This window comes from Daphnia carinata, chromosome 10 (genome assembly GCF_022539665.2).
Source record: "Daphnia carinata strain CSIRO-1 chromosome 10, CSIRO_AGI_Dcar_HiC_V3, whole genome shotgun sequence".
NCBI classification, from domain to species: domain Eukaryota; kingdom Metazoa; phylum Arthropoda; class Branchiopoda; order Diplostraca; family Daphniidae; genus Daphnia; species Daphnia carinata.
The window spans coordinates 7374014-7401681 of NC_081340.1; the positions used below are offsets into that span (position 1 = coordinate 7374014).

The following is a 27668-nucleotide window of genomic DNA, read 5'->3' on the forward strand; positions in this document are numbered from 1 at the left end:
CTTTGTTTTTCATATTTTTTTTTTTAACGCTGTCTTTAATACCTGTCCCCAAGTTCCAGTCCGCCATGTGGCAATGATGCGTGGAATATCGTTTGATTCTGGATTCCAATCGGCCGGATCGAGGCTGTTAAGAGCCGGATCGATGTTGTGTATCTCCATCGGCTGCGGTCGGTATCCGGCCAGAGCGAACGAAGCCACTGGAACGGCGCTAGTGGGCGCCGCTGAGTTGGTGGTGGATGGCTGTTGCGTCGTCGGCTGGACGGTGGATGGAGTCGTCGGCGGTTCCGTCGGACACGGATATTCGAAACATTGTTGCACGGATGTCGGCCTGTCTTGGCCGGCGCAATAGGCAGCATCGACGACGCTGCCATTGTCCATGCGACAACCGACGATCCGCTCGGCTTGTCCAACTCCGCAGGTGACGGAACACTGCGACACAAAGACATTTGTAGTTAGAACGAATTCATTTCAACACGTTTTAGAAAATTAGGAAGAGATAGATATGATGTTTCATTTAAAAAAAAAAAAAAAAAAAAAAAAGGTGATCGACTCCAAGGCGAAATCGAATTCCAGCATTTTTCGTCCAGAACTTGTCGAAAAGCTTATCATTCAACATGCGCTACAAGGACAGGCTCTAAACATATGAATCCGCTATTTTCAAACACGGAAGCCGGAATCCGGAAGGAGCAAAGACTTGGAAAAAAAAAATCAGCAGTGGAGACAGAGATGGGCAAAAAAAGAGAGAGAGAGAGAGAGAGAAACGAGGGGGAAAAAAATAGGAGGGATTCAAAAGACACGGCCAAAAAAAAAACAACAAAGATTGAAAAATGAATAGGAATCACACTAACGGGAGAGAGAATCACTAATAGCGCGAACACGAAGTCGACAGACAAGATAGAGAGAGAAACGCGATAGTCAGGGTGCGCAATAAAGATATATAGCACGGCTTCTATATCTGTTCATCCATATATAGAGAGATAGATAGAGAGAGACAGAGAGAGAGAATAAGTTCAGCAAGAGCGTAAGAGATTAGCGTGACAAAAATCATTCTGCGTGATTTTTGATGATGTGTTTTCTCTTTTTTTTTTTTTTTTTGTGTGTGTGTAAATTTGAAAATTTTGGCGCGTATGGATGGGCTGATGATTGTTTTTTTTTTTTGTTTTTTTTTTGTTTGTTTTTTTCGGTGTACCTGGCCCCATTGAGTGGCGTGCCATTGGGGACAGTCACCCATGTGGCAGGCCTCCTTGTGGACGGGAGGCCGGACCGGATAGCAGTAGCTTTTGACGATGACGTGGTTCTCGAGTTGGCACCAGTAGCCCCGTTGGCGCTCGCCCGTCCCGCAACTCACCGAACACTAATTACATTGATATCGTTTTTGTTTGTTTTGTTTTTTTGTGGGATGGGGTGGTTTGGTTCATAACAAGAAGAAGTGGTCATGGAGGTCATACCTCATTTTTTTTCTTTTGGGAACAACATCCAAAGCCAAAATTCTAAAGATTATTAGACTTTCTTTTGTTTTCATCTCTACGACTACTCGTTCACGTTAAAAAATATCAAACAAAAATCAATTCTAATTACAAATAAATACAGCGACAGTGGAGCCACCTGTCGTTCAATTAAAATACTTTTTTTTTTTTTTTTTTTTTTTTCTTCAACCCTAAAAACAAGAGAAACCGTAGTGAACTTTGAAAGGAAAAAGACACGTGATTTACCGGCGTCCATTCTCCGACCTCCCAGCGGGGGCAGCTCTCCATGTGGCAGCTCTGCCGAAGGACTTTCTCCTCCAACGGGCAATTGCTGTCTGCAATGACGCGGCCGTTCAGGTCGACGCAATGAGCCTTGCGCGTTTGAATGCCACCACCGCACGTCAATGAGCACTTAACGTTCCAAAACAAAAAAAACAATAAACAATAAACAAATGAAATGTTTTAACGAACGATTTCAATAGGCAATGTTTATTACATACCTGACTCCAAGGATGGAATTGCCAATGGGCCGAATGGCAAGTGCCGGTACAAGGTTCCGTATCCGGCGGTGGATCATTCAAGTGGCGGCAATGCCGATCATCTACCGGCACGATATTGGAATAAGGCCGTTGCTGTTGGTGGTGTTGTGGCTCGAGAGATTCTTGCTCGCACTGCTTGGTCACGTTGCGCACGCCCATGCCGCAATGGGCAGAGCATTCGGAATGGTGAATCACGCGCCATCTATCAACGAAACAACACGCAACAGTTTTGAAAACGTTTCTCTCACTTCCAACATCATTATGTCCTTTCTTCTTCTTTTTTTGTTGTTGTTGTTGTTGTGTGCAACGTTTTGTTTGCTACGCGTACGTCCTGCTATATTTAACTGTGACGTTGTAGACCGACTGGCGGGAGTAGGGAGTAAGGAGGAAAAAAAAAAGAAATAGCCAGTTGGTTGGGAATGGAATTAACGAGCGATTTGTCATGGAACTTGTGTGTACAAACATTTTTTTTGGGCTATTTTCACGATTCACTCATTTTGAAATAAAAATGAGTACGATCCTTAAAAAAAAAAAAAAAAAAAAAGGGACAAAACGGCAAAATGACATGCAGCCGCTGGCCGTAATCGCAGAATTTTAACATCTTTTTCTAAAAAAAAAAAAATCACGCGGGAAAAGGGGGGGGGGGAATATTAGCATTTTAAAAGCCATTTCACACGCAGCGGAGGTTCGTCCAACTTGTCGAATTCTCTCAGTTGTAACGTCTTTTGCTAATAACCATAAATCTATACACTATTTAAATCTACCAACATTTTTCAGCATGGAACATCGATTAATGTCTCCCCGCTGAACGACGACAGACATAAATAGTAATAATAATAATAATAAAAAAAAAAGCTTGGTTGCCGAAACCTACTTCTTCTTTTAAAAGAACCATCACTTGTAGAGAGAGAAAAAAAAAAAAAAAAAAAAAGCAAAAACTGCTGGAACAAGCAAGTTATATAATCGCCGAGCGGAAGTGCTGTGCTATTTGACAAGAACATCTTTTTTTTTTTTTTTCTTTCTTACTTTTTCTGTGGCGGTTTTTGCACGCAGAAAAGAGAAAACCAAACACGAAACGGCTCGCCTTTTTGTCCCTTCCATTCGTTCATTTGATGGGTCGTCGACTTTATGGAAACAGCGCAAAGGGGACAGATGGACGGGGGGACGAATAAGCGATGATAATCATATTCACGATCGGCCGAGCGTGAAACGCGATGACGACCAGTGTCATACGAACATACGGACGCGTGTTTGACTTTGAACTGCCTGCCCACCAAAAAGCCGCTACGTAAGCGGGCTCCGTTTATCCGGCCCTTTGTGCATCCAAGTCAAAACGGCCGATGGCCAGGCCGAAAGACTTATCAAGTTTAAAATTTCCAATCACAAGATTTTTTTCAAATGGCTCACGAATAGATCGAAAACATTTCCATTCTACGAAAAAAAAAAAATGAAAAGAAAAATAAACAAAATTCTATGGAAGTGGAAAGATTCAAATTGATACGAGCCCACCCACCCTCCCCCCTTCAGTTAGAGATTTCTTTTTAAAAAATGTTTGATTCAAATCTGCCATGTTAAAATAAAAAGGGGGAGTGAAGGGCGGAGGGGATTTGATCGAATGGAATGACAAGCGGGCTGTTTAATAATAAGTGAATGTGTAACCGCTCGCCGCCTTTTTCTAGAGAGAATTAAAAAAAAAAAAGAACAAAAAGGCTGAAACGTTTTAATTGCTCACCTGAGGATGCACTGTGTCTGGCAAGGCTGCGTTTCAATAGGCGGAGGAGGCGGAGATGCCGAACAATATTCCTCGGGCATCTTTTGTAAGCCGCCAGATGCTTGAACGCAGATCGCCTTACGGAATTGTTGGCCTACGAAAATTTAATCTCTTAAAACATTTTTTTTCCTAATTAAAAAAAAAAAGCAAAAAAGCAAAACACAAACCATGACAGAGTTTGTTGCAAGCCGTCCATTGTTCTTGCAATTTCCAGTGGTAAGTCGGAGCTTTGCCTTCCGCTCTGGACACGACGTATTGATACCAAATATCCGGTGAGTACAAATTACCGACAGACAGGACCTAATTTTAATCAAACGAACTTCCATCAATTAAAAAAAAAAAAGAAAAAAAAAAAGGCAAATGTCGTTTCATGTTTTACCTGAACGACGACATCTTTCTTGAGGGGTTTCGAAGAGTTAAGACGCTCAACGACAGCGTCCGACCCCGTGTATTCGATGGTGGTGCCGCCAAATTGGATCGTTTTCTGGAACATGCTAACGACATAGTTGCCATTAAGGAGATATTCGCCCGTTTGCGGGTCGAGTAGAGCCAGGTAGTTGTCATCGCGGTTGGAGCCCTGATAGCCGCGCTGGCGGATATCCAGCGAGGAGCTACCGGCGGGGATCCTTGTGACAACGTTGTAGCCGTATTGAGTGCTATTATAGCCGCCGTTGAGGATGACGCACGTCGAGTTGTCACCACCGCACACACCACAAAGATCTGCAAAAAAAAAAAAATCAAAACAAATTAGATGGCGTTATCTTTCCCCCCTTTCATTTCCAGCGGAGCGGGAGCGTTGAGATCGTTAAAAGAACAAATAGCTCGTTGCAAGTCAAGGGCGTGATGGCCATAACAATTCATCAAGCGGCCAAACGACAGGCAATCGTCTCATTACCGAGTTGTTCCTTGCGACCGAGGACGTGGTTACAGCTGGCCGGCTTGCAGATGCCGTTGACGCAAATATCGTCAGTGTCAGGGCCGCAGCTGGTCCCATCGATTACCTTATCCTTGAGCAGGTAGTAAGCGCTCGACTGTTCCACGCGGCAGTACAGCCGACAACGATCCTTCACGCTAACTGTTTGTTCTTTTCGGTTTCGAATTGGTTCCAGGATTTAAAAAAAAAAAAAAAGAAAGAAAAAGAAAAAGAGATAAGCAAAAAAAAAAAAAAAGGGCCCGTGCATAATGAAGTGTGTGGCTTGACAACGATCGTAAAAAAAAAAAAAACTAAGAATGAATTTTTTTTTTTTTTTGTAGGGGAGATTGGATTTACTTCCGGCGTATTTCGGGACCCATTTGACATCGGCTGGAAGACCCTGGATGTTGAAGTTGTTGCTGTTGAAATCGGAGCACTGTTTCTCGCGGAAATCGGGAGTGCCTGTCGGGCATTCTTGGATGTTACACGAGCTGGACAGAAACAAACAATCCGAGAAAGACAATGTGAAGTTCACGCACTCTCGACGTACACTCACGATGTAAAAAAAAAAAAAAAAAAAAAAAGAAAGAGGCTTAAGCTGATGACTCACCGGTAACGTACTCGTTTACCCAAACAAAAGGTCCCGCCGTTGGACGGTGCTGGATTGTCGCAATTCCTGGTGGATCGTTGGACACCTCCGCCGCACGTGCGCGAGCAAGTGCCCATCATCCACCTATTGACACAAACAAGTCCGAAAACATCAGCTCCAAGTCACTGTAAATGAAATTGCATCAAGTTGAATTTGAAATTGTTACTCTTGCCACGATCCCCAATTTCCGTCAACGGGTTCCAGGCTCTTGACGTCACGAGAGAGGCAGCTTCCGTGCCGGCACCAGCGGCCTCTGCCGCAAGCCGTTCCGTCGGCCCAAGGCATATGTTGGGTGCGACATCCTTCTTGCTCGCCGCCCGACGTCGTGCACCACAGCCTTTTGCACGGCGGCTAAACAGACGTCAGCGTTAGACGTTGGACAAAAATGAACGATCGTGGAATGAACGAATGAATTAAAATTTTTTTTTAATGTAAAAATTGTTGATACCATGTAAGGACAGATTTTGGATCCGTGGCCGAAAACGAGTTCGCATTGCTTGTTTTCATCGAAATTCTCGCCAGGTAATTTCTTGGCAGCTCGGTGAGCGTCCAGCAGGTCCTTCACTGGTTTGTCCAGCAAACATTCACCGTAGCCACCGCTTTTTTTTGTTTTTGTTTTTGATTGAACATGGGGGAGAAAATATCAAATAGACGATGAAACAAAACAAAGAAAGAAAGGAAAAAAAAAAAAAAAAAAAACGGGTCCGGATGTGAGCTTACTCGAGATATTCGGTGATGAAATAGCGGCTGCAATTCGACCAGGCCCATGGGAACGTGTTGTGATCCAGCATCCTCGACATGACGTTATGGACGCCGCCCGAGGACTCGACGAACTGCTGGCACTTGAAATCGTCGTCGTGGGGCATGTTGAGTCTACGTGTTTTCCCACCGAAAAAAAAAAAAAAAAACAACAAAAAAAAGGCCGTCATCATCACTCAGAACAAACAATCACCGAAACAACAACAACAACAACAAATTAAAAACATCGTGACACGAAGACAACAAGAAAAATGCGGAATGACTTGTCTTCAATGTCGGAACCCTTCCACACATGGCCGGTTGCGGCATAACAAGAAAATCAGAGGCGGGAATGAAAGAAAAAGCGAATAACGTACACGTGACCGAGTTCATGGGCTATGGTGAAGGCTGCGCTGAGTCCATTGTCCTGGACGATGGAACACGAATTGGAGATGTCGCACATGGTGCCGAGCTCGGCTAGTCCCAGCGTGTCGCATTTCTGCATTTGGGGATTGCGGCAAATATTTTCCCTGTCGCAATAAAATTTAAAAAAAAAACAACAAAAAAGAAGCAGCAAATTAATTTTTTTAATTGTTTTCCAGACATGCGCAAGAAAATGTCTTGCGGTATTACCTCGTTAGAAGGAGCGCAGTGTCGTGATGGTACTCACTGGAGTCGTCGACATCGTTGAAGACGCGCTGCCACTTGCAGAAATTGCGTAACATTTCCGATGCGGACTTGCCCGGCCGGCTGTCCAGCATTTCGTGAGATTCTTTGCTGCTGCTGGACGACTCGTCCAAGCCCGTCGACGATGTCAACACGAATTCTTGGTCCTTGAGCAGAAGCATTCGAACGACAGCGATCTGGACAGGGTTGCCGAGGCTAGCGTCCTTGTAAATCAATGACACCTGTAATCGTCCATAATAATAAAACAAGTCCCGCCGTCTGATTAGGATAAAGCGCACACCATCATTTCTCGGAACTGCCCCGTTCATAATAGGGACAAGGTAGAAAAAGCCAATCGAAGCCTTCAATGTCTGCTCCATTCCATCGATGGGCTTCATCGAAAAACAAAATTGCCGATATAATCAAGCGACGCTCGAAAAAGTATCTAGGCCAAGTATTTCGAGAAGCAACGTTTATTATGGTTGGGGCCTTATTGGGTCACGCGTCTTAAGGATTACAACAACAACAACGAGCAGCAACCCCCCACTTCTGTTACTATACCACACCACCATCATCTCATGTGGCTTTGTTGATCTGCGAATTCTCTTCGCCCTTTTTTTTTTTTTTTTTAAGGGGTTCTACATCCGAAAAAAGATCCGGCACACACATGGAGAAGGGGCGAAACCGGAGCAGGGCTAAGCCAAACGTTCACGATCATCTCGTTTGAATTGTTTTTTATTTTTATCGCATTTTAGCCTCCGCCAACATTTGAAAAGATTTTGTGCTTTTCTTTTCTTTTCTTTTTTTTTTTTTTTAAAGACGAGAGAAATAGAAAAGTTTAACGCTTAGTCTTAATTCACGAAAATATTAGTGAAAATAATGACCAAATGAAATTCCAATATCCTGCTAAAAGAAATTTGCTGGAACGTATACATAGTTTACACGTAGTACTAATCGCAGTATAGCTTTGACTATTACTATTATAGACAGCAACGTCCTCATATGAGAAAGAGAGAGACGGACGGGGCTATATTTGGCTTTCACGCTCCCCCCCCCTTTTTTTTTTTGAGAAGGGGGGGGGGGAGCCTGTGTATATAAATCTTGTGTCTCTCTCTCGGTCTGCTCGGTGGTGCTGTTGCTGGCCTGGATTTTTCGCGCAGCGTGTTCTCGACTTACTATTACAAATTTCGGGCTTATAAAAAAAAGGAAAAAAAAATCTATTTATTGATTCGTTATTGCACGTAGCAGACGGTAAAAAAAAAAAAGAAAAGAAAACGGGCTCGTGTGGTTTTATCCGTTTGGATTTGAAAATATAAAAAAAAAAATTTACAATAAACGTCGAATTGCGCGAGACAGAAAAAAAAAAAGTAAAAAAAAAAAATGTTTAAAGAAACAAAAAGAGAAAGGGGAAAGAGCCGAGCAGTCTGGTGTGAACCCAATAACACAACCGGAACCACAAAGAAGGGGGGAGGGTAGTGCGCGGTTGGGCACCACCCTGACTTTGTGCGGTAACAACAACGTCTGGCCATCACCTGTCAGCAACTTGGTAGTCGACAAAGTTTGTGTTTGAATGAACTAAACTGGCAAACCACCCCCCCCCCACCATCCCTCCTCCACCACCCCCCCATAACAGAAAATAAAGAGGAAGGGCAATGAGCTCAAAGTGTACTCTCTCTCTTTTAAAAGAGTGGTAACTAAAAAAATAAAAGAAATAGCAAAAAAAAAAAAAAAAAAAAAAAAAAAAGGCTCTACATAAAAAGAAAAGAGACGATGGCATCATCAAACGTTTAATGAAGTCCAGTCCCAGTCGAGACGGAAAATGTTTGAACGCAAAATATGGTGAGAGAGACTCTTAAACGGTCCCTACAAGTGGCTGTCTCTATAATTTCGACTTGTCTGTGATGGCGTGTCATTATTTAATTGAGAGAAAAAGAGAGAAAGAAAGAAGGCACGCATTTTCAATCTAGCAAAAAAAAAAAAAAAAAAAAAAAAAAAAAAACAGAACACCAACGGAGACGTAACTCCGTTGTCGGCCATTTAAGGCCATGTGCCGATGACACCACATCTTCATTTGAAATCTCGTTTTTCTCTTGTTGTGCTATTCTTTTCCCCCCCTTTTTTTTTTTTTTCTGCGTGGCCAGTTGAATTAATTCAGAGAGCGAAAATCAAAAGAACTAGCTGCCACTTGGTTCGCCATAAAATCATGCTAATCTTTTTTTTTCTCGTTTTCAAACGCTTCTCCCAATCTCGTAGCATGTGCGTGAACGCGCACCATCAGGCATGAAATCAAATTACGCACCGCCTGAAAACTCCAAACGAAAAACGGACACTCGGCCACGGGGGAAGATTTGAAAATGTTCGCAATCGACCGTGGCAAAAAAAAAAAATGAGTATAGAACGAGATTGCAGAAAGGCGATTACGGGCCCTTGTTTTAAATACATTAGACCGTCCCGCAATGTATTCCCGCTATCTATTTCTCTTTGTTGTTTCCATCTCTCTCTCTCTCTCTGTCTCTAGCTGGCCTTTATCTTATCCAAACTGAAAGCAGACTAGTAAATTGTCGACGGACCAATGCTGATCCAATCGATTGTTTCCTTTCTCTGCAATAAAAATCTTTCTTTCAAAGACATTTTGGCTCGTGTTTTGAAGGTTCGCCTCTAGGCTACCTATTTAAAGACGAAATGATGGAGAAATACTTACGACGGACATGAGAGTGAGGATGTAATGGACCAAGTTGTCACCGTGGTACGAGACCATCTTGCCGTCGGCCACCACCAAGATTTCGACGAAGCGCTCCTGCGAGACGGAACGACGTCGTCGACGTCTCCGCCCTGCGACGTCCTCTTCATCTAGAAATGTTTTCACAAGGCAGAAAAAACAAAAAGGAGCAGGATTAATGTGTGTGTGTGTGTGTGTGCAGACATTAAAATAGAGAGAAAAGAGAGAAATAAACAGTGAGATGACAAGGCCAGACCGGCCCATTCGAACTGCCCCAACGGCCAACCACAAAACGAAAAAGAGAACACACATTTGAGAGAGTGGGGGGGGGGGGGGAGAGCTGTTGTATATGTGCATCGACCATGAGAACAAAAAAGACTAATTACATCTCTTTTTCGTTGTTGTTTTGTTTTCTTCATTTTTCTCTTTTTTTCCATACTGGCCAGCAACAGCTCTCTCTCTTATTCGTTTTTGTTTTTTTTTCTCTCTTCTCGTTTCTTTTTTGTCAGGTTATTTGGCCCAGACTAGTGGGTCCATTTATGTCTGGTCTCTCTTTCGGACGGGCAGACCCAGAACTCTGGCTGCTACGACTTGCCCGACCAGACTATACACAAATCAAAACACTCGAGCCAGCCAGACAGACAGGCTCTTCTCCTCTCACAGCTGTTGTGTAGTGGTCGTCGTAGACTTTTGCTGTAATCTACACTCGACAACGTGTGTTGCCTCATCATCACACAGCTCTCAGGTCCCGATCACGTTGGGCACAAGATCAATGCATCCCTCCGTTACAAACACACACACACACACACACACGCAAAAAAAGAAGTCTGATTTTGAATACGTGTTGCAATCTCTTTTTTTTTTTTTTTTTTTTTGAAATACATATAAACACTTTGTTTCAATCGGGTCACACGATCTCACTCTCACACGAGACTTGTGGCTACTCTTGCACAACCACCTTCTTGATTGATTGTTCTTGCCCATCGTGGGTTTCTGGGTGCCCTTACAGATATAGAAAGAGAAAAGCACGTAATAATAAAAACGACATTGGATGTGTCTTTTCTCGTTTCGTTTCTTTTGGATTCGCTCACATTGTCTTGCCCACCGAAACGAACACACTTTCAACGTGAAAGCCGAGGGTTGCATGTTGCCAATTCGCTTCTGAATGGGGTGTTTGCGCAATTGCACTTCAATTGTTTTGTTTGTTTGTGTTCTCAATTTTCAACGTAGTCTGCTCTTTTTGCATGATCGAATATTCGTGATTCTTGTAATAAAAATGTAGAGCTACTTGTTATCTGCTACTGTGGAACGTCCACGAAAAAAAGAAAAAAAAAAAGAATAAGAGCGAATTGAAATTGATTCGCACGAAATGTGTGTAGACTACACAGTGCTGATTGCATCAATCGTCCAGATTGAAAATGTTAACGAGCCGGGAGGAGGAGACAAGAGGACGGTGATGGATGATATTTTGCTGCCTGAACAGATCAACAAACAAACAACAACAACAACAACAAGACGGAACCACCAACATTGTTGTTGTTCTAACGAGTGTTTGCCCCCTTTTTGTTATTACAAAGAGTGGGCCCATTATTAACTTTATCTCATGGACACGAAAGGGCTGGCAGGGACCATTTCAAAAGTGCCACTCAAAAATCTCTATCTCTCTAGTGATGGCAGGCAAAACTCTGATGGGATATTTTTTGTTGGTTTTTTTTTTTTTTGTTGTTTTCTTTTTGAGACTCTTCGCCAGCAGAACCACTTTCGAGGAATCAAAAGAGATGAGTGTGCAACAGCCACTTCTCGCTGCAATCAAAATCTAAAAGGAAAGAAAACAATGGGGAAAAGCTTCTCTGCGTTGCATTAATATTTTTTTTTTTTTTTGAGGGGGGGGGGGGTGTTCGAAAAATGTCTTGATTATACCGAGACGTGTAGAAGATGGAGACTAGACGTTTTCAAAATAAAAAAAAAAGGGTTTTTGGACGACACTTTGGGTGCGATAGTGACACAGTGGAATTCAATGGATGAAGGACGTAGCCTTTTTCTTTTTTCTTATTTTAGAGTTAACATTTCCATAACGCTTGTAACGTTCTTTTCAGACATTCAGCGGATTTGAAGAATTTTCAAAAAGGAAGAAGACCAATTTGAGCGAAGAATCTCACAGCATCTGCCCACTTCCATTTCATCAACATAAAGAAATAAATAAAATCAGGACAAGAAGCCCAAAATCAGATTCCACATAGGGCGGGAGATTTTTTTAAACATTCCCCCCCCCCCCCCCAAACTTTTATTTCTTTTTACCTTTTGACAGAATGAAAAGGGATACCACCCAAAAACGAAATTTCTTTTTTTTTTTTTTTTTTCCCTTCTCGTCATGGGCCTACAGGGCAGAGCTCTACACGCCTGTTGATTTCGGAATGAGTCGGGACCGCCGCGCGGTTTATTATCACGACACGCAGGGATCGAGGCACAAAAAAAAAAAAAAGGGCCACCTCCCATGGAAATGATCACCTCGCCTATATTCATATATGAACTGTGGTTTGAAAAAAAAAAAAAAAAAAAAAAATGAAGGAGAAAGAAGTTCATCGACTTTCTTTTTCGGAAAAAAAAAAAAAGAAAAGATTTTTATCGCCCGTTGGAAATGGACACCAGCAGACACGAACTTTGGTGCGTTGCTGTTGTTTATTTTTGCTTGGATGAAAACGGACGCGCTCACGCGTTCCTTTCCGATGTTCCACACCTTTTTTTTTTTTTTTTTTTTTCCCATTTGCCTTTCCATATTTTTCTGTTTCTTTTATTACATTTTGTTTGGTTTTTTTTCGCGTTCCCTTTCGACGTGACTGTCCCTGCCCGCCTTGGCCCAGGTGCGGCTGGTTATAAGTAAAAATCCATCTCATCTTAAAAATTGTTATTTAACAGACAGGATTTTTTTTTTTTTTTTAAATAAAAATTATTGCGATTTTCAGGGTTTGGTTCTTTTTTTTTTTAATGTTCCGCTGAAATATTCCACCGATGCGCATAAACCCCAAAAGAAAAGCTGGTGAGAGTTATCTAGCGATGTGTTGGCGACATCAAAAACTCGTCAAAGGAAAAAGATTTCAAAAAAAAAAAAAAAAGGGTTCGCTTTAAAAAAAAAAAAAAACAAAAGGATAAAAGCGACAAAGAGGCGCTAGCAGTAAAGAAAAAAAAAGGAACAAGGGTGGAAACTAGACAAGCATTTTGAACAACATCGTAGAGACGTCCTATCTGTGAGAGTGTCGTGTGTGTCATAAACACAACAAACCCCCCAAAAAAATTGGGCAACAGAAAATGCATTTTAAAAATAACAATCCAGTTCCCCGAGATGCTGCACCATTTCTTAGCGTTCCGTAAGAACAAACCAACATACATAAAGATTAAAACAAAACAAAAAAAAACAAAGAAAGAGAGCGCGAGCCAAAAGCGGTGCTAGTATTTCGTCTCGTGTTTTGTACAATGTTTCACGTATTAGGTGTATTTAAAGTTGAATTTAAAGGGTCGTTTGGTCCTACTGAATTGTCGCCTTCCTTTTTCATTTGACAGGGTTATTGCCTTGGCGGAAAAAAAAAAAAAAAAAACGTGAGTTATTGGATGGGGGGTTTCGTTCTTTGTGTTTTTCAGAATGCAAATATGGATTCCTGGACAACATTTTTGTCTACCAGCCAGGGAACAAAAAAGGTTATCCATCGCGTGCGCTATTTAAACAGCAGCAGTAGACACGTGAAAATTCTCGTCTATTTCATTTTTTTTTTTTTTTTTTGTACGCTCAAATTGAATCAACTGACTCGGCCATTTTCCCAATAAAAACTAGACGGCCCACGACAATCGATGAATCAATATTGAAATTTAAAAAAAAAAAAAAAAAGGCAAACAAACAAAGAAAGAAAAAAAAAAAGAGTGTCATTCAAGTGTTATTTGAACATTGACGAGCGTGAACGTGTGCGATGACTCACACCGTGAATACACAACATTTTCTACGGATCGTTGCATGGGCCTATCATTCAAAAAAAAAAAAAAAAAAATAAAAGTCGGCCATACCTTTCGTTGTTTTCTTCTTCTCCCGATTTTTATACCACACCCATTCACGTTTGGTAATTTTTTTGTTTTTCACGATCCGAAATTGGTGCGGTCTGTCGTGTTCGATCAAGCGCATAACTCGCGCAATTTCTCTACATTCAGGTTTTTATGCGCATCGATTGCTGCCGTCGAACTAATGGCTTAAATCACGTGACGTCCTCACGATGCCATTGCACGTAAATCGGATGGGTTTCGTCTTTCTTATTGACGGGAATTTTTCGCTACAATTCCTGCTGCAATTGAATGCCTTTAAATCTAGAGATTTACGAAGCCATCAGTTGAACGCAGACCACACAACGATGTCGAACGCACAAAAAAGGGAGGTTCTTTCGACGTCCCTCTCCCTTTTGAAAAGAAACATTTGGAGATGACTCCATCGTGATGGAAAATGTTCGCTTTGGCCTTCGTCCAACATTAAAAAGAAAAAGAAAAAAAAAAAAAACGGGCGAATTATTCTTAGAAATCACGTATGCAAATGAACGTGTTCGAAACGTCTGTCTCTCCTGTTCGTTGATGCGTTAGACTGCTGCTTTGTAAGCAATGAATTGATCCGAGCAAACTGCGAGAAAGATTTTTTCTGTCTTGTTGAAGAAGCAAAAGAAACAGACGGGAATAATTCTATAACTAATGCGTCATCCCCATCGAAAAAAAAACAAAATAAAAATGTTCGAAAGAGGTTCGTGAAAAAAAAAAAAAAAAAAGAAAAGAATAAAATCGAGAATTATTGCGAGACAGGTGATTCATCACTGATCCATTCATCATCAGCAGAAATTAATGAATGGCTCTATGCCACGAGCTATAAACGAGAAAACGAAAACACGTTCACACAAACGTTGCATTTTGCCGCAGACTTGTCCTGTCCACCTTTCCCCCCCCCCCTTTTTTTTTTTTTTTCTCAAACTCTATCTCTCTATCTGTACCTTCCTCTCTTTTAAAAAAACACACAGACAAACCAGGGGCCATAAAAGGAGCAAATGAATTAACATTTGATAATTGCAAAGTCAACGCTATTTACAGACGGTAGACAGACCCAACCAGTCCGCTTGTGTGTGTGTGAACAGCTAAATTTATCTATTTTTTTGTTGTTTTACAGTTGACAAACGCTCAATGAATTCGCCATTTATTTTTAGCTATTTCTTTTCCTCTCCCATACATTGGAAAATAACGCAAGCCGAAATAAAGCGCGTGATTCGTTACGCGTCACGCGGAATCGACACATTTGTTTTTTGGTCAAGGCCCTAAAGGCAATGAAAAGAAATTCCCCCACGTAAATGTTTGCTGATTTACAACTAAATGATGTCATACTATCGAAACGTTTGTACACACAGGGTCATTCAGTTTGTAAGCTAGACATTCGTCAAATGCTTTTTGAGTTTTATCGCCCCCCCCCCCCCAAAAAAAAGCGAAAGGATTCAAACATCCATTTGCAAGGGAAATTATTTCTCAGCAATCTCAAAAAAACAAAATGTAACTTGACAAACTGCTTAGAAATGGAAGAAGAACGCGAGGAATGTTGTCTCTTAAATTTATGCAGTTGAATTGTACGCCAAAGACTTGGCGGCGCTATTAGAGTATGACGTCATTTAAGCTCATTCAGACCCTTCTTTTCAAATGCTCTTTTATCTCTTTTTTTTTTCTTTTCAAAATCATTCAGCAAACGAAAAAAAAAAAAAAAATAGATAAAATATGCAGAGTACCTCTGCACCATTTTCACATCGTCTTTCACTGTCTGTCCCTTTCTTTTTTTTTCTTTTTTTTTTTTTCAAGCGCAATGCTTTGCTTAGTTTTATCAACAGACCCACGTCTATGGTGGCGCTTCTGCTGCACACAACCATCTAATACAACAAAAAGAAGAAAGGGAAAGAGCCGTGGCGTATGCAAATGTTTTTGCTGTGAGCCACCAACTACGGAAAAACAGCATGTGAAAAATGGTGAGAAACACACAGAAACAAAACATCGTCCGTTTCGGGCTGCCCAGAAAGAACACACACACACACAAAAAAAAAAAAAAAAAAAAAAAAAATAAAACATTCTGCGTTCTGTTTGTGAACCCTTGACTTGCGCTCGGCCGTCGTTCCATGACGGATGGGACGGAGGAAGAAGAAGAAGAGAGCCTTGACTTTTCCCATCAGCTGACGTCATGGCCGTCAACTCTTTTTTTGGTTGGTTGCTTAGGTAGTCGTGCTATTGGTTCAAGCGGTTAGCACCGATGATGTAACCCCTTTTGTTTCTTGCACACTATTCGGATGACTAACACACAAGCCAAACACACACACACACACACACACACAGAGCAGTTTTGTTCGTGAGAGAGAGAATGTAAGTACGGAGCAGATCGTACCTGGACCGTTGGCGGTGGGTGTGCCGGATGCTGGCGGATCGTCGACGGTACGTGCCGTCGTTTCGAGCGGCTGCTCGAAACGGGACGGATGGCGGACGCGGTAAATGACGTGACGGACGACACCTGTTGTTTCATCGCCCATTCGATCGCCATTGGTCAGTGGCGATGGCTCGATAAAGAAGCTGCCACTACTCGTCCGTAAATGGCCCGTCTGCATCCAAATTCAAAAAAAAAAAAAAAAAAATCGTGCGGAACAAAAAAAATAGTTGAATTTCTCGAAATTAGAATTTTATTTTTTTTTGAATGGAATTATTTCAACGGTTAGTAACTGGAACTCTTATAGACGACGGTGACTCATCACACTTGCAATAAAAGTTCTATTTTTTTTGTGTGTGTGTGTTTCTGCTGATTGTATAATGTCCTTTTCACCATAAAAAAAAAAAAAAAAGCGTTTAGCTCTTGATTTTCTTCCGAGAAAAGAATCATCAAATGCTGGGCCCGTTAACACAATCAAATCGTACTACTATGACGAACTAGCCAAGCGTGTGAATGGCTGAATTACAGACGCGGCCAGCCGTTGTAGTTTCATTTCTTTCTTTTTTTTTTTTTTTTTTTCCTCCTTGAAAGTCCATTCGGGACGGGAGTTCCGCGTGAATAAAACACAAAAACGAAGAGACCAACGCATACAGAACTAATTCGATCAATTTGAAAAAAAAAAAAAATAAAAATAAAATGTTTTCACTGCATACAATTCCCGCAGATAAGTGAGCACGGATGGCTCATTACTCAAAAATTCTTTCCTTTTTTTTTTTTCCCCTTTCTACTTTTTCGTCCCTTTACTATCACATTTTTCGATGATCACCAAGAAATGTAAGGCGGAGTGAGTGTTATACGGAATGAAGAATAAATCATCAGGGTCGAACACTTCCGGAGCATGTCCCGCCGGACGAACTTGTAATACTTAAAAGAAAAAGGAGACAGGCGCAGTACATGTCGTCATCGCGCCCCCCCCCCCCCCTCCAAGGACTTTGTTTGCTATTTAAAAAAAAAAAAAAAAAAAATCCTTAACCTACACACATGGCTACGTTAGGTGATGATCGAGAAGAAAAAAAAAACACCAAACAAACACACGAATAAAATAAATACAAAAAAAAAAAAAAATAATCTGAAATTCAAATGCGCCTCTAGCCGTTGATCACACGCGGGAAAGTTACATCTGGCAACGCCAAAAGAGCGAACGGAACATCATCCAAGGATGTAACGAACACCCTTGAAAAAAAAAAAAAAAAAAAAGAAATGTAGAGAAGAAAAAAGAAAAATGGCCGTTTTTGAAGATGGGCGCGTTGGGGCATCTCGTTTTTATTTGCACGTGCAATTTTTTTTTTTGGTCGTTTCGCCGGACGTGCGAAGGGCTGGCCCGCCAGGCCCGCGGGACGTGAAGTTTTTTTTTTTTTTTTTCTTGGCAGGGAGACGACCTCGTTATTAGCAATTCAGGGTCTTCTTTTTTCTTACGTGTACGTATGTTTTTGTGCTCATTGGCATTTCAGCGATGTCGACCCGTTATGGCGTTCGGTGAATGGATTCCAACGTGAAACAATCGCGTGAGTTCCTAAAAACTGATGTTCTCTCGGCAGACGCGGACGTGAGTCGGGAATTTCTTTTTTCGCAATGACGTCACCCGTTTTTTTTTTTTTCTTTCATTCTTTATTCTTTACTTAGAACAAGCTCGTAATTTGATTGTTATTAGCTATTCCCCCTTTTTTTCCGCTTTTTTTTTTTAATTTTTATTTGCTGTTGTTCCCGTGTTTTCCGACGCACTTAATGACGACGTAAATTTCTCAATTAAAGGGGATTGGACGGTTGTTAAAAATATATAGAAAAAAGAATATTTCCCTTTCTTGTTTGCTGCGTGGAAAAGACAAAAAAAAAAAAAAAAAAAGGAACCAAGAAGAAAAAAAAGGGTACCAGGTACACGGGCCTGTTGTGTTTTCGTTATCAACAAAAGATGTGGTAAAGTGCATCTGAAATCTTCTAAATAATAGAACAACAAAGTGAGCTGGGGGGTTAGAAAAAAAAAAAAAAAGGTGGAATTATTTTTGTGTTTCTTTTCTTATCTCTTTACAAAAGCTCTTCGATTTTTTTTTTTTTTTTTTTTTTTTAGAAAAAAGAAAAAGATTATCTAATGGGCAAGGCGCGTGTCCCGCTTGATGAATCGTCCAGGTGCTCTCAGCTCGGGCGGCAGTTTCTTTCATGTTGTTTCGAAACTCTTTTAGATCCCTCACTTCTTGCATCCGTCGATAATTATATATGCACACCACACATCGAGTGGTACACAACAACTTTAAAATAAATAAAAAATAAAAAATGAGCACCTGGCCCGGTGGCCCCGTGACGTCAGTTGAACCCCACCCCAAAAACGTCCTAGCCCTATCGGGTACACACACACACACACACACACGCTGGCTCGTTATTCTTAGACCCTAAGCTATTAGCCATTATTACAGTTATAAAAAAAAAGGGGGTTAGGAAACAAGAAATTAAAAAAAAAAAAAAAAAAGGGGAACGTGCGACCGTAGATATACAAAAGGCAGGCGAACGTTCCATGAACACGCCAAGACAAACGAGAAAAAAAAAAAAAAAAAAAAAACTAGACAAAAAGAAATTCATGTTTGCAATTCACGATTTTTTGCGGGTGGCGGGCGGCGGCGGCTTCGACTATAAATACCAAAGTGTGTGTTTCATTTTTCCTGTTGCCCAGCACTCTCTTTTACTCGTGACTGTTGGCCGTCATCAGCGAAAAAAAAAAAAAAAAATTGTTTGACGTTGTTAAGTGGATCCCGACCGCTTCTGTCTCAACTTTCTGACACGTTCGGATTGTTAGTTGGGAGTTGGAAACGGGGCGGAGAGTCAGGGAGGATAGAGAGCGAGAGTTTATTCTAAGTTTACCAGTCCGTGACACAAGCTGACGACGACCTTGGAGTCCCGGCCAGCCGTTGGCGAATGTGGCTGCTGGACTTGGCCGCGATAGAAGCAGCCCCGCAGTGGTCGCCAATCAGCTGGTTTCATTGACGACGATATGTTGTTGGCCTCGTCCACCAACTGGATCACATCGGCCCCTCCGCTGACGAACAATTCATCCTCACCGGCCGGCTCCAGATCCAGCCGGGCCCACGACGTCCCGTCCTGAAACGAACGGTCACAAAAAAAACAACAATGGAATGGATGATGTGTTTGACGTGCGTTTATAATGGACTTTAAATTAAACTATGAAGAAAAAACAAAAAAAAACATCATCGATGCGGATAGTTTAGAATGTGGGGGAAAAAAAAAACATACTTGGAGTGTGAGTTGGTAGGAAGGATGCGGATGCCAGACGAGATCCCTCCGGCGGCGGTAATGGCGCTCGGCGGATCCTTGCACGACGTCGTCGGCCAGCCGTTGCGGCCAAACGTACAGCGCTGCTCCTGCTCCGCCTGCGATTCGTACCCATCGTTCCATCATTTCGCATTCAATAAACCACGTCGAAATAGCAAAAGTATAAAACGAAACACCGTAACAAACAAAATTTTAAGAAATGCCGGCCTGTGCAAACATACAAAACCGAAGTTGATTTTGATGATTCATCGACAAGCTAATACAACCCCCACCCCCTTCCCCTTGATTAATGATTAGTTCTAGTGAAAGAATGAAGCAGTTCGGGTTTAAGTTCTTGCATAAAAAAAAAAAAAAAAAAAAAAAAAAGAAAATCGGCATACGAGCGAAAAATGTGGCCCACCCCTCGTGATGTATAGCCCTTGTGTTTGTGTTCTGCTCCTGCTGTGTTTATAAATAAAAATGGCGTTTGAGACGAGCGAATCCCGCGTGATTTTTCTTCTCCTTCTCTCCTATCCCGCTTACTGTTTCAGCTCAGCAACGTTCCTCGACGTGCGTGTATGTATAAATATAAGTGAGCTATGGGCCAGCGCGTAACTCGTAGACACACGAAGCGAATCTCTGTGTAATGCCCCTTGTCACACATGGCTAAATCCTTCTTACACGAGGAAAAGAAAAAAAAAAAAGTGCCAGTCAGGGAGGGGGATTGTTTTAATTCTATCGTTCATTTTTCACGTCCCCCCCCCCCCTCCTCCTTCTTTTTGGCCAGTCAGATATCTGTACAATTTTCATCCGGTGTCGGCAGAGGCCATTGAACTCCCCCCCTCTTCCCACATCCAATAACTCTTGATCTAAACAATAATTTTCATTTGACTGGAACAAGTCGTGAAAAAAAATAAAATAAATAAAATAAATAAAATGTTGTTTCAAGTCGTTCCACGACCAATTGCCACATGAAACACTGCCATCATCCCTCAAGTGACATTATCTTTATTATTATTATTATTCTTTCCCCTCGCCCCCCCCCCCCTCCCAGAAAAAGAAAACGAAAGGAGGAAATGGATCGTTGAGCGTTTACGATCAAAATCTATTCGCCACGACTAATTCCGACAAAGTGAGGGATAGGTCAACGAACTTCAACGGTTGCGATCTATTGATATTAACCCTCTCTAGTTTTCATTTTTTTTCTTTTTTCTTGGTCTCGAAATTAAAGGAAAAACAAATTTCTATTTTGTCGGAGGGATGACGCCATCGAGAAGAAACGCACAATAAGCGTATCCCGTAAACAACTGCTATGTGTACACGTTACGCGCCTATAATGCGGACTTATATTTTTGAAAGAGCGCTGCACGTTAAGACAATGTAAGAACGCGCACAACAAAAGGTTTTGTGAAATTTAAAAAAAAAAAAAAAAAAGAAAAGAAGAGATTCGACAACCTGTGACGACATGGACCCAAGCGATAAACAACTAGGATCAGTTGAAAGATTGAGCCCAGCACGCCAAAATTCCTTGCGTGAATTATACAACTTTGGATCGACGTCAGTAATTTTTTTTTTTTTTATCAAAAAAAAAAAAAAAAAAATGAATTCTATTTTGAAATGTCTCACCTGGGATGAGTGGGTCGTGAATCGCTTCTGGTTTCGTCCTTCTCGACATCTGATTTTGGAGTGTGCCGCTATCAGCTGTCGTCGTGTCATTGCTGATGGACTTGTCAGTCACGCTGGACCACAGGGGTCCTAGAAGGGCGGCCAGCAGGCACGATCCGGCCGCGATGGAAATGATCACATATGCACGCCATCGTTTCCGACTCCTCTGCCTTTGATCGTCTTCGTTCATGCTACTGTTGTTCGCCATTTTCCACTAGCAGTTGACATGCAACGAAACACGCCGTTTCAATTCAAATTGCAATGAATCAACAACGTTTGTTTTTTTTTTTGTTTTGTTTTTTTTTTCAATTATTTTAATTGCCGGTCAATTGTCTTTCAGGTATTTCAATTTCGATTGTTTTGTTTTGTTTTTTCTTTCACCGTCAAGTGGATGTCGTCGAAGATTGCATCTCTAGTCCTAGGCTACCCGATCGCCTTCTTCCTGTCCGAAATAAAAACAAATAAGAGTTGAATGATTTTTCTTTTCAGCTTCAAAGTGGGAAACCCTTTTTTTTTTTTATATTATCAAATCTGTTTTATTTTTTTTTTTTTTCTCTCTCTCTCTCTCTCTCGTTTATGTTTCAAATATACATGCTAATCGAATAATGGAATGAGAGTTCATTCGATTCCATGATCCCAAATAAAATTTCTGTTCTTTTCAGAGGCGATGAAATAAGAGAATCGGATATATCACGACGCCCAACGATATGGGTGCGCACAGTGCACGGGCTTTTTTTTTTTTTTTTTTATTATTTCTCCATCTCTCTATGAAAAAAGAAAAAGAAAAAGGAACGGCTTAGAGTTTTGGAAGCCAGAGAGTTAAGGGATAGTATATATGTAACGACAACTCCTCCCGGAAGACGCCGGACTGGAGCCACGGCGGGGCTAACCGTCGCTCTATAACCCTCGCTATAGACTCGTCGTCGCCCATCTTTTTATTTCTTTAAAATAAAAGTTTAGTTGAAAAAAAAAAAATTTATTTTGCAAATACCGCCGAAAAAAAAAATGAACATAAGGTAAAGGAAAAACAGATGCAATGTATCCGCACGCAAGTGGATGCCGCCCTGATGGATACACCATCTGTCATGTATCCATCAAAAAAATGGCCTGTTTAATTGATATACAGCCGCGCATTCATTTAAGAAAAGAAAAACACTCGCAATTTAACTGGGCAAACACAAAATGTCGAGCAGACCTCAGTCGGGCCAAGAGATGTCTAACTTGTTGATGTCAATCGTCATCTGTTGAAGCAGGAGAGGCCTCGAGGAAATGACTCGATGCGAAAACGGATCTCGCGCGCAAGTGTCAAGGTTGCCATCATCAAGTCATTTCTCGATAGTTTTTTTTTGGTTTTTTTTTTTTTTTTTAATTTTCGCTAGTTGCCGCTGTGTTTGAGGTGGTGCGGAAAGCCAAAAAAAAAAAAAAGAAAAAAGGGCGGTATAAAAATACAATGTGCGTAACATAGAGAGACTGGTGTGTTTGGCAGCCAGACCCGGTTAGACGCGAAAATCCAGGCTCTCCCTTGCTCTCTCTCTCTCTCTCTATCTGTCCATCTTTTCCCCCCCATTTTTTTTTTTTTTTTTCAAGTTGCGAGCAGAGAGACTTTGAGACATTGCGCAAGTCGGTCGACCCAATTCATTTTCGCTCTCAGAGTTGCGCAGCTTCGTTCAACATCCCAGCTTGTTTTTAAATGCAGTACAACCGCCGTACGTTCTGCTCATCTAATCCTTGTATAGTCCAGATCATAAATAATTCAAGCTTGCGTATCCATCACAACGCCCAACACCATTTTATTAACAGCATTCAATTCAATTTCTTTTGAAATTTAAACATAAGCGCCAATCAACAGTCATCTTGAAAAAGGGTCGTTTTTAAAATGCCTTTTAAAACGTCGACGCCCTCTATACAACTGCCTTTAAAAAAATAAGGTGTAATAAATCAAAAAATTTGAATCATCAAAAACGTCACGGCGGTACACACACAGACGAAAAAGGTCGACAGTGACGAAAAGTGACATCCATCCATGGCCGTATAAGTCATACACGCTACCGTCTATGTGTCCCTCACTTACTACCGCATTTTTAGCGGCAGCATGTCACGAAAGATCGGGACAAAAAAAAAAAAATAAAAATTTTTATAGATCCTTCACGATTGTGTGACTCCTTGTTCAGCTTCTTAGCATTCTCTTACACGCGGGGCATAGCAATGATGGAAGGGCATTCTTTGAAGAGCATCACAAGAAAAAAGAAAGTCAAATTACGATATGCTGACTTGTGAAGACGCTTATCGCCAACTATTGATACGAACGGGGGGGGGGAGGGGGGGATAACACGAAACGGTGATACGGGTGAAGCCTTGGAATGATATGGACGGCTATATAAATGATGGAAATATTAAAAAAAAAGAAAAAAAAAAGAAAAAGGGAAAGAATGTTGAGTGACATTGGTGTTTCCCCCCGTCCCAGTCTTTTGGATTTGGGCTTTCCCTGGCTTAGTAGGGGGAAAAAAAAAGCGAGACAAGAATGTGTGTTTATCTTTTTGAAGAAAGAGATGTAGCTGGAACATACACACACAAAAAAAAAAAAATAATAAAAGCTGTTACGATGAAGCGTTAAAAAGAGACCATCCCTCAAGTCTCAATTCAAATCCTTGGACCATTAAAAAAAAATTTCTTTTTTTTTTTGTTAGAGAGGAGGAAAAGAAATAGAGGATCGAGGAAATGTTCCTCATTCAACGTGTGCGCCTAGTCCAAAAAAGAAAAAGAAAAAGAAAAAAAAAACAGTTAATGAGTCCTGTGTCGAGGACGTTGATGGATCAGTCATTTGTAATATATGCCTGGCCAAAGAAGGGCCAGCAAACAGGAGAAACAAAATACCACACCAATTTTCTCCTCTAATTCATCAGATATGCTCTTATATAATAATGACGTCATCTTTCAAAAAGAAAAAGAAAAAGAAAAAGAAAAGCACGGTACGAAATTAGAAAATAAACAAGGAGAAGAAGAAGAGAAAGATGGTTGATTAGCTTTTGAACTTGTGTGAGATGGCAATCGGCTTAATAAACAAAGATAAAAGGGGCGTGGACGGCCACGAAAAATAAAAAAAACGGGCGGAGTAGGGCCTATGTAGTCAAGTCACAAGTTGTGTGGCACATCGACGCCAACGAGCGATGATGCTCTATGCAACAATGACTAACTAATGCAGCGGCACTATTACATCGGGCTGCGTCTTCCGCCTTGCATGTAACGACGGATGGATTGGATGTGGGCGAATGTAATTAGCGCAGCTGTTTTCTCTATTGCCTTTCATCAGACAGCTCCATCCTTCATTTCTTCTTTTTTTTTTTTTTTTTTCTTTCTTCTACTTCAATGATTCGCCCATTTTAATGGGTAGCGCGTTATGGTTTATGACACGGTTCAATGGTCGAGAGCCAAACGTTTAAAGAGAAGAAGGGCTAATGCTTTCTATACGTTTTTTTAACACATTGTCTTGTTGGAATTGATTGCTTGCGAACACGACCGAGCGAGATCGATGAACACACACAGGAAAAGGAAGAAGTGATAGACACAGGCAATCACGCTCGATAAGATCAACGAATTGTGCACGTACGGCAGCGCGCACAATGACTCGTCGTCGTCCGCAGACAGCGCAGAAAAAACCTCACGCGGCCGTGATTCTATTCGCGAGCGGCATTTTCGCCTTAAATTATATAACAAAAAAAAAAAAAGGGGGGGAGAGAAGGAGAGAAGAGAGAGAGAGAGAGAGAGAGAGAGAGAGAGAAAAAAACAACAAGCGTCGGCTAACTCGAGAGAGAGAAAGAGAGAGAGACTTGACCTCATTTTCAAATGTTGTGGCGGCTGCTGCGCGAGCGCGCACAAACCGTGCAAAATGGATTCAGCAGCCAATTCTCCCGGCAGTCCTCCCGTCCACCCGCAAAACCACCCATTTCTTATATAATACACACACAGACACAAACCGGCCAAACTTGAAACTAGTCCGAATCGAAGCGAAAAAAAACAGAGAGAGAGAGAGAGAGAAGGGGAAATGGGATAGCAAAATATACAGTACACGACAACTGAACGTACCGTGTAATCAAAAAAAAAAAATTGTGTAAATTAATTATTTAAAAAAAAAGAAAGAAAGTAGGGGGAAGCGTATCATCAGCATACCGGCAGCCGATACACTACAGTGCGCGTCTATAGGTGTGTTAGGTTCAATTCAAAAAAAATTGTGGCCGTCTAATTAGAGAGAGGGTTTGCAGAGGGGTGAGGCCGCTCGTGTTTGTCTGTACGTGAAGCCCCGTCAGCGTGAAAATCCTTTTTCTTTTTGTTTTCTTTTTTTCTTTTTCTTTTTTTTTTAATGATTTTGCACAGCACGCGAACTTCGCGGCCGCCGGCCGCCCGTGCCGGTTTTTCCAGACGATGACCAGACATGCCGTGCACACACACACACACACACACACGCATATGCACACACTCACGCTCGCTCGCTTCTTTTTATAAATTTCAAAAAAAAAAATATATATATATATAAAGATTTGTTTTGTTTTTTGCTACGACCGATATGCACAAGTTTTTTTTTTTTTCTTTCCGCCGGCGTGAGCTCCGTGAACGCACGAGTCAGACAACTAGCGCCCCTTTTTTTTTTTTCCTGTGGAGAATGAAAACAATTTTTTTTTTCTCTCTCTCCCCCCTCGATTTATTATGGCGGTTGTATTCTTCTTATTTGCGTTGATTTATGCGAAAAAGACCACCGTTGTGTCTTGCATTGTATAAGTTTGAATAGCGGTAGCCGTAGATCTACGGCCGGTATCTTGTAATCACCAGGGTGGGGTGTTGTTATAACACGTCGTTATGAACCGTAATTGAATAAACAGAACGTACTAGACGGTGCAAAAATAGAGACAAATCACGTCCAAACTAGCGCCCCCCCCTCCTTTTTTTTTCTTCATTATTTTCTACCTGTTGAAAGGTTTGATTTTCAATCGTTATACATTTCGTGACGCTTGCCACCAAGGACAAAGCTAATAAAAAGCTTCCTCATTTTTTTTTTTCTTAAACGAATAACTGAAACAAAAATTTGAATATAAAAAATGACACTTTTTATTTTTAACTTTTTTTTTTTTTGTGAATTGTATGCACTTGAAGGACGCGTTCATATTTTTCTTTCCTTTCCTTCCTTTTCTTTTTTTTTTTTTTTGTTATTGCTGAGCGCCCTGCTGCGTTCGGTACGTCTTTTTGGCTCCGTTCCCAGACACAGAAAGAAGCCATCTTTAAATCCCATTTTCTTTTTTGTCTACTCCCCCCCCCCCCCTGTTTTTTTTTTCCGCTTTTGTTTTCTTGTTGGTAATTTCATTTTATTTTTCTCTTTCTAAGCCCGTCACGTTTCCGCATTGGAACCGTTTTTCTTTTCCACTTGTTTCTCTCCTTTCCTTCGACTGTCGTGTGGGTGTGTGTCCTTCATCTCAGACTAATCGTTTTCATTTCCCCTCGAGTTCCCCGAATTTTTGTTGGTTTTCTATTTCTTTTTTTTTTTTTTTTGGTCATTTAACTAACTTGTTCACAGGCAATAATGAGAACGGCGATTCTTTTTCTTTTTTTGTTTTCAAAAGAAAAAAAACAAAAAATAGGGAGGGAAAGAAAATCCTGAACGAGACTCTGAGTCATTCAGACAAGTCAACAACAGAACAAAAAAAAAAAATACCAACTCTCATTTAAAGAAAAACTTGTTTTGACTCTTCTTGCTCACGAGAAAAGAATAAGTACCCAACGTCGAATGAATGGAGAAAGATTTACAGTTAGTTTTTACAAGTGGGCACATAACGCCGACAAGTAAGACCGAAAAACAATGGCCGTTCGTGAATCAAAAGGCAATTGAACCAACAAGCGAATGCAACGTCAACAAAAAGGCAGAGAGAGAGGAATGGAATGATGATTTGTAATTACCCGAGTCTGTGCTGTGGGATAGTATCCAAATAGGGCAGTGACAATGATGACACGGAGTAGCCTAATTCCGGCCTTTTTGGCCACAGCGTCACCGACTAATTGGGGTGAGTGTAGCAGACAGTCGGGACAGTCCTTACAACACGCGTTCACCACGAGCTTTCGGCAATAACGAACCCAAATGTTGGCGCCAATTTTTGAAAACGAAATTCTTTTTTTTTTTTTTTAATTTGAAAAAAACCAATGCACTAGTTGCCCCCACAGGTTGATCGATTGTGATGGTAGACACATTCACATAGACACTGACGCTGTCCGTCGCGAACGAGCAACACTTTTGATTTGTGTGGTGTTCGAGTGATGGATTTTTAGAAAATGAAATGCTTTTTGTTTTGTTTTTCACTGTGTGCCCAGAAATGTTTGGAAAGTTCTTGTTTTTTCAAACTAAAAAAAAAAAAAACAAAAGAGAAGAAAAAAGAGATTTTTCACTTGTCTAGAACACGCCAGACATTCACCTTTCGTATCGTTATGGATGTATGAACGATCGTATAAGGATGCGACGAATGTTTTCCCCAAAAAAAGGATGTTTGAACTCTTTCTAATAATATCAGTCATACCAGACACACACCACAAACACAGACACACACACACACGCACGCACGCCTCAAATAATTTTTGGATTAGCTGATCTTGTAGTGTGTGTTGTGTAGTCTTTTGTCTTGTCTGTTGCAACAAGCGAACAACTAACGCGAAAACAACAACAACAAAAAAAAACAATAATAATTTCTTTGTTTTGCTTTTTTTTTTTTTTGTTTTTT

The 27668-nt window shown here is 41.1% G+C and overlaps 2 protein-coding genes across 3 annotated transcripts in view; both read right to left on the bottom strand.

Annotated features, from left to right (window-relative positions):
• The window catches only part of LOC130701092 (A disintegrin and metalloproteinase with thrombospondin motifs 9-like), a 32620-nt gene extending 5205 nt beyond the window's left edge, over positions 1–27415 (bottom strand). Inside the window, exons 1-21 of one of the 2 annotated variants that reach the window (XM_057523038.2) lie at positions 26857–27415; positions 20875–21355; positions 19231–19367; positions 18841–19077; positions 15895–16105; positions 9444–9592; positions 6710–6984; positions 6454–6606; positions 6059–6211; positions 5787–5937; positions 5505–5689; positions 5300–5422; positions 5047–5180; positions 4672–4851; positions 4156–4496; positions 3944–4076; positions 3738–3870; positions 1967–2207; positions 1713–1877; positions 1190–1354; positions 43–429 (exon numbers count right to left, since the gene is read on the bottom strand). In XM_057523038.2, the coding sequence (XP_057379021.1) occupies positions 43–429; positions 1190–1354; positions 1713–1877; positions 1967–2207; positions 3738–3870; positions 3944–4076; positions 4156–4496; positions 4672–4851; positions 5047–5180; positions 5300–5422; positions 5505–5689; positions 5787–5937; positions 6059–6211; positions 6454–6606; positions 6710–6984; positions 9444–9592; positions 15895–16105; positions 18841–19077; positions 19231–19367; positions 20875–21121 (3900 nt within the window). In that variant the 5' untranslated portion in view covers positions 21122–21355; positions 26857–27415. The remainder of the gene's footprint in view (positions 1–42; positions 430–1189; positions 1355–1712; positions 1878–1966; positions 2208–3737; positions 3871–3943; positions 4077–4155; positions 4497–4671; positions 4852–5046; positions 5181–5299; positions 5423–5504; positions 5690–5786; positions 5938–6058; positions 6212–6453; positions 6607–6709; positions 6985–9443; positions 9593–15894; positions 16106–18840; positions 19078–19230; positions 19368–20874; positions 21356–26856) is intronic. The other variant, XM_059497125.1, reaches the window with a different exon arrangement.
• LOC130701169 (uncharacterized) overlaps positions 1–27668 on the bottom strand; it is a 37732-nt gene that overhangs the window by 694 nt on the left and 9370 nt on the right. The gene's annotated exons all lie outside the window — the stretch shown is intronic.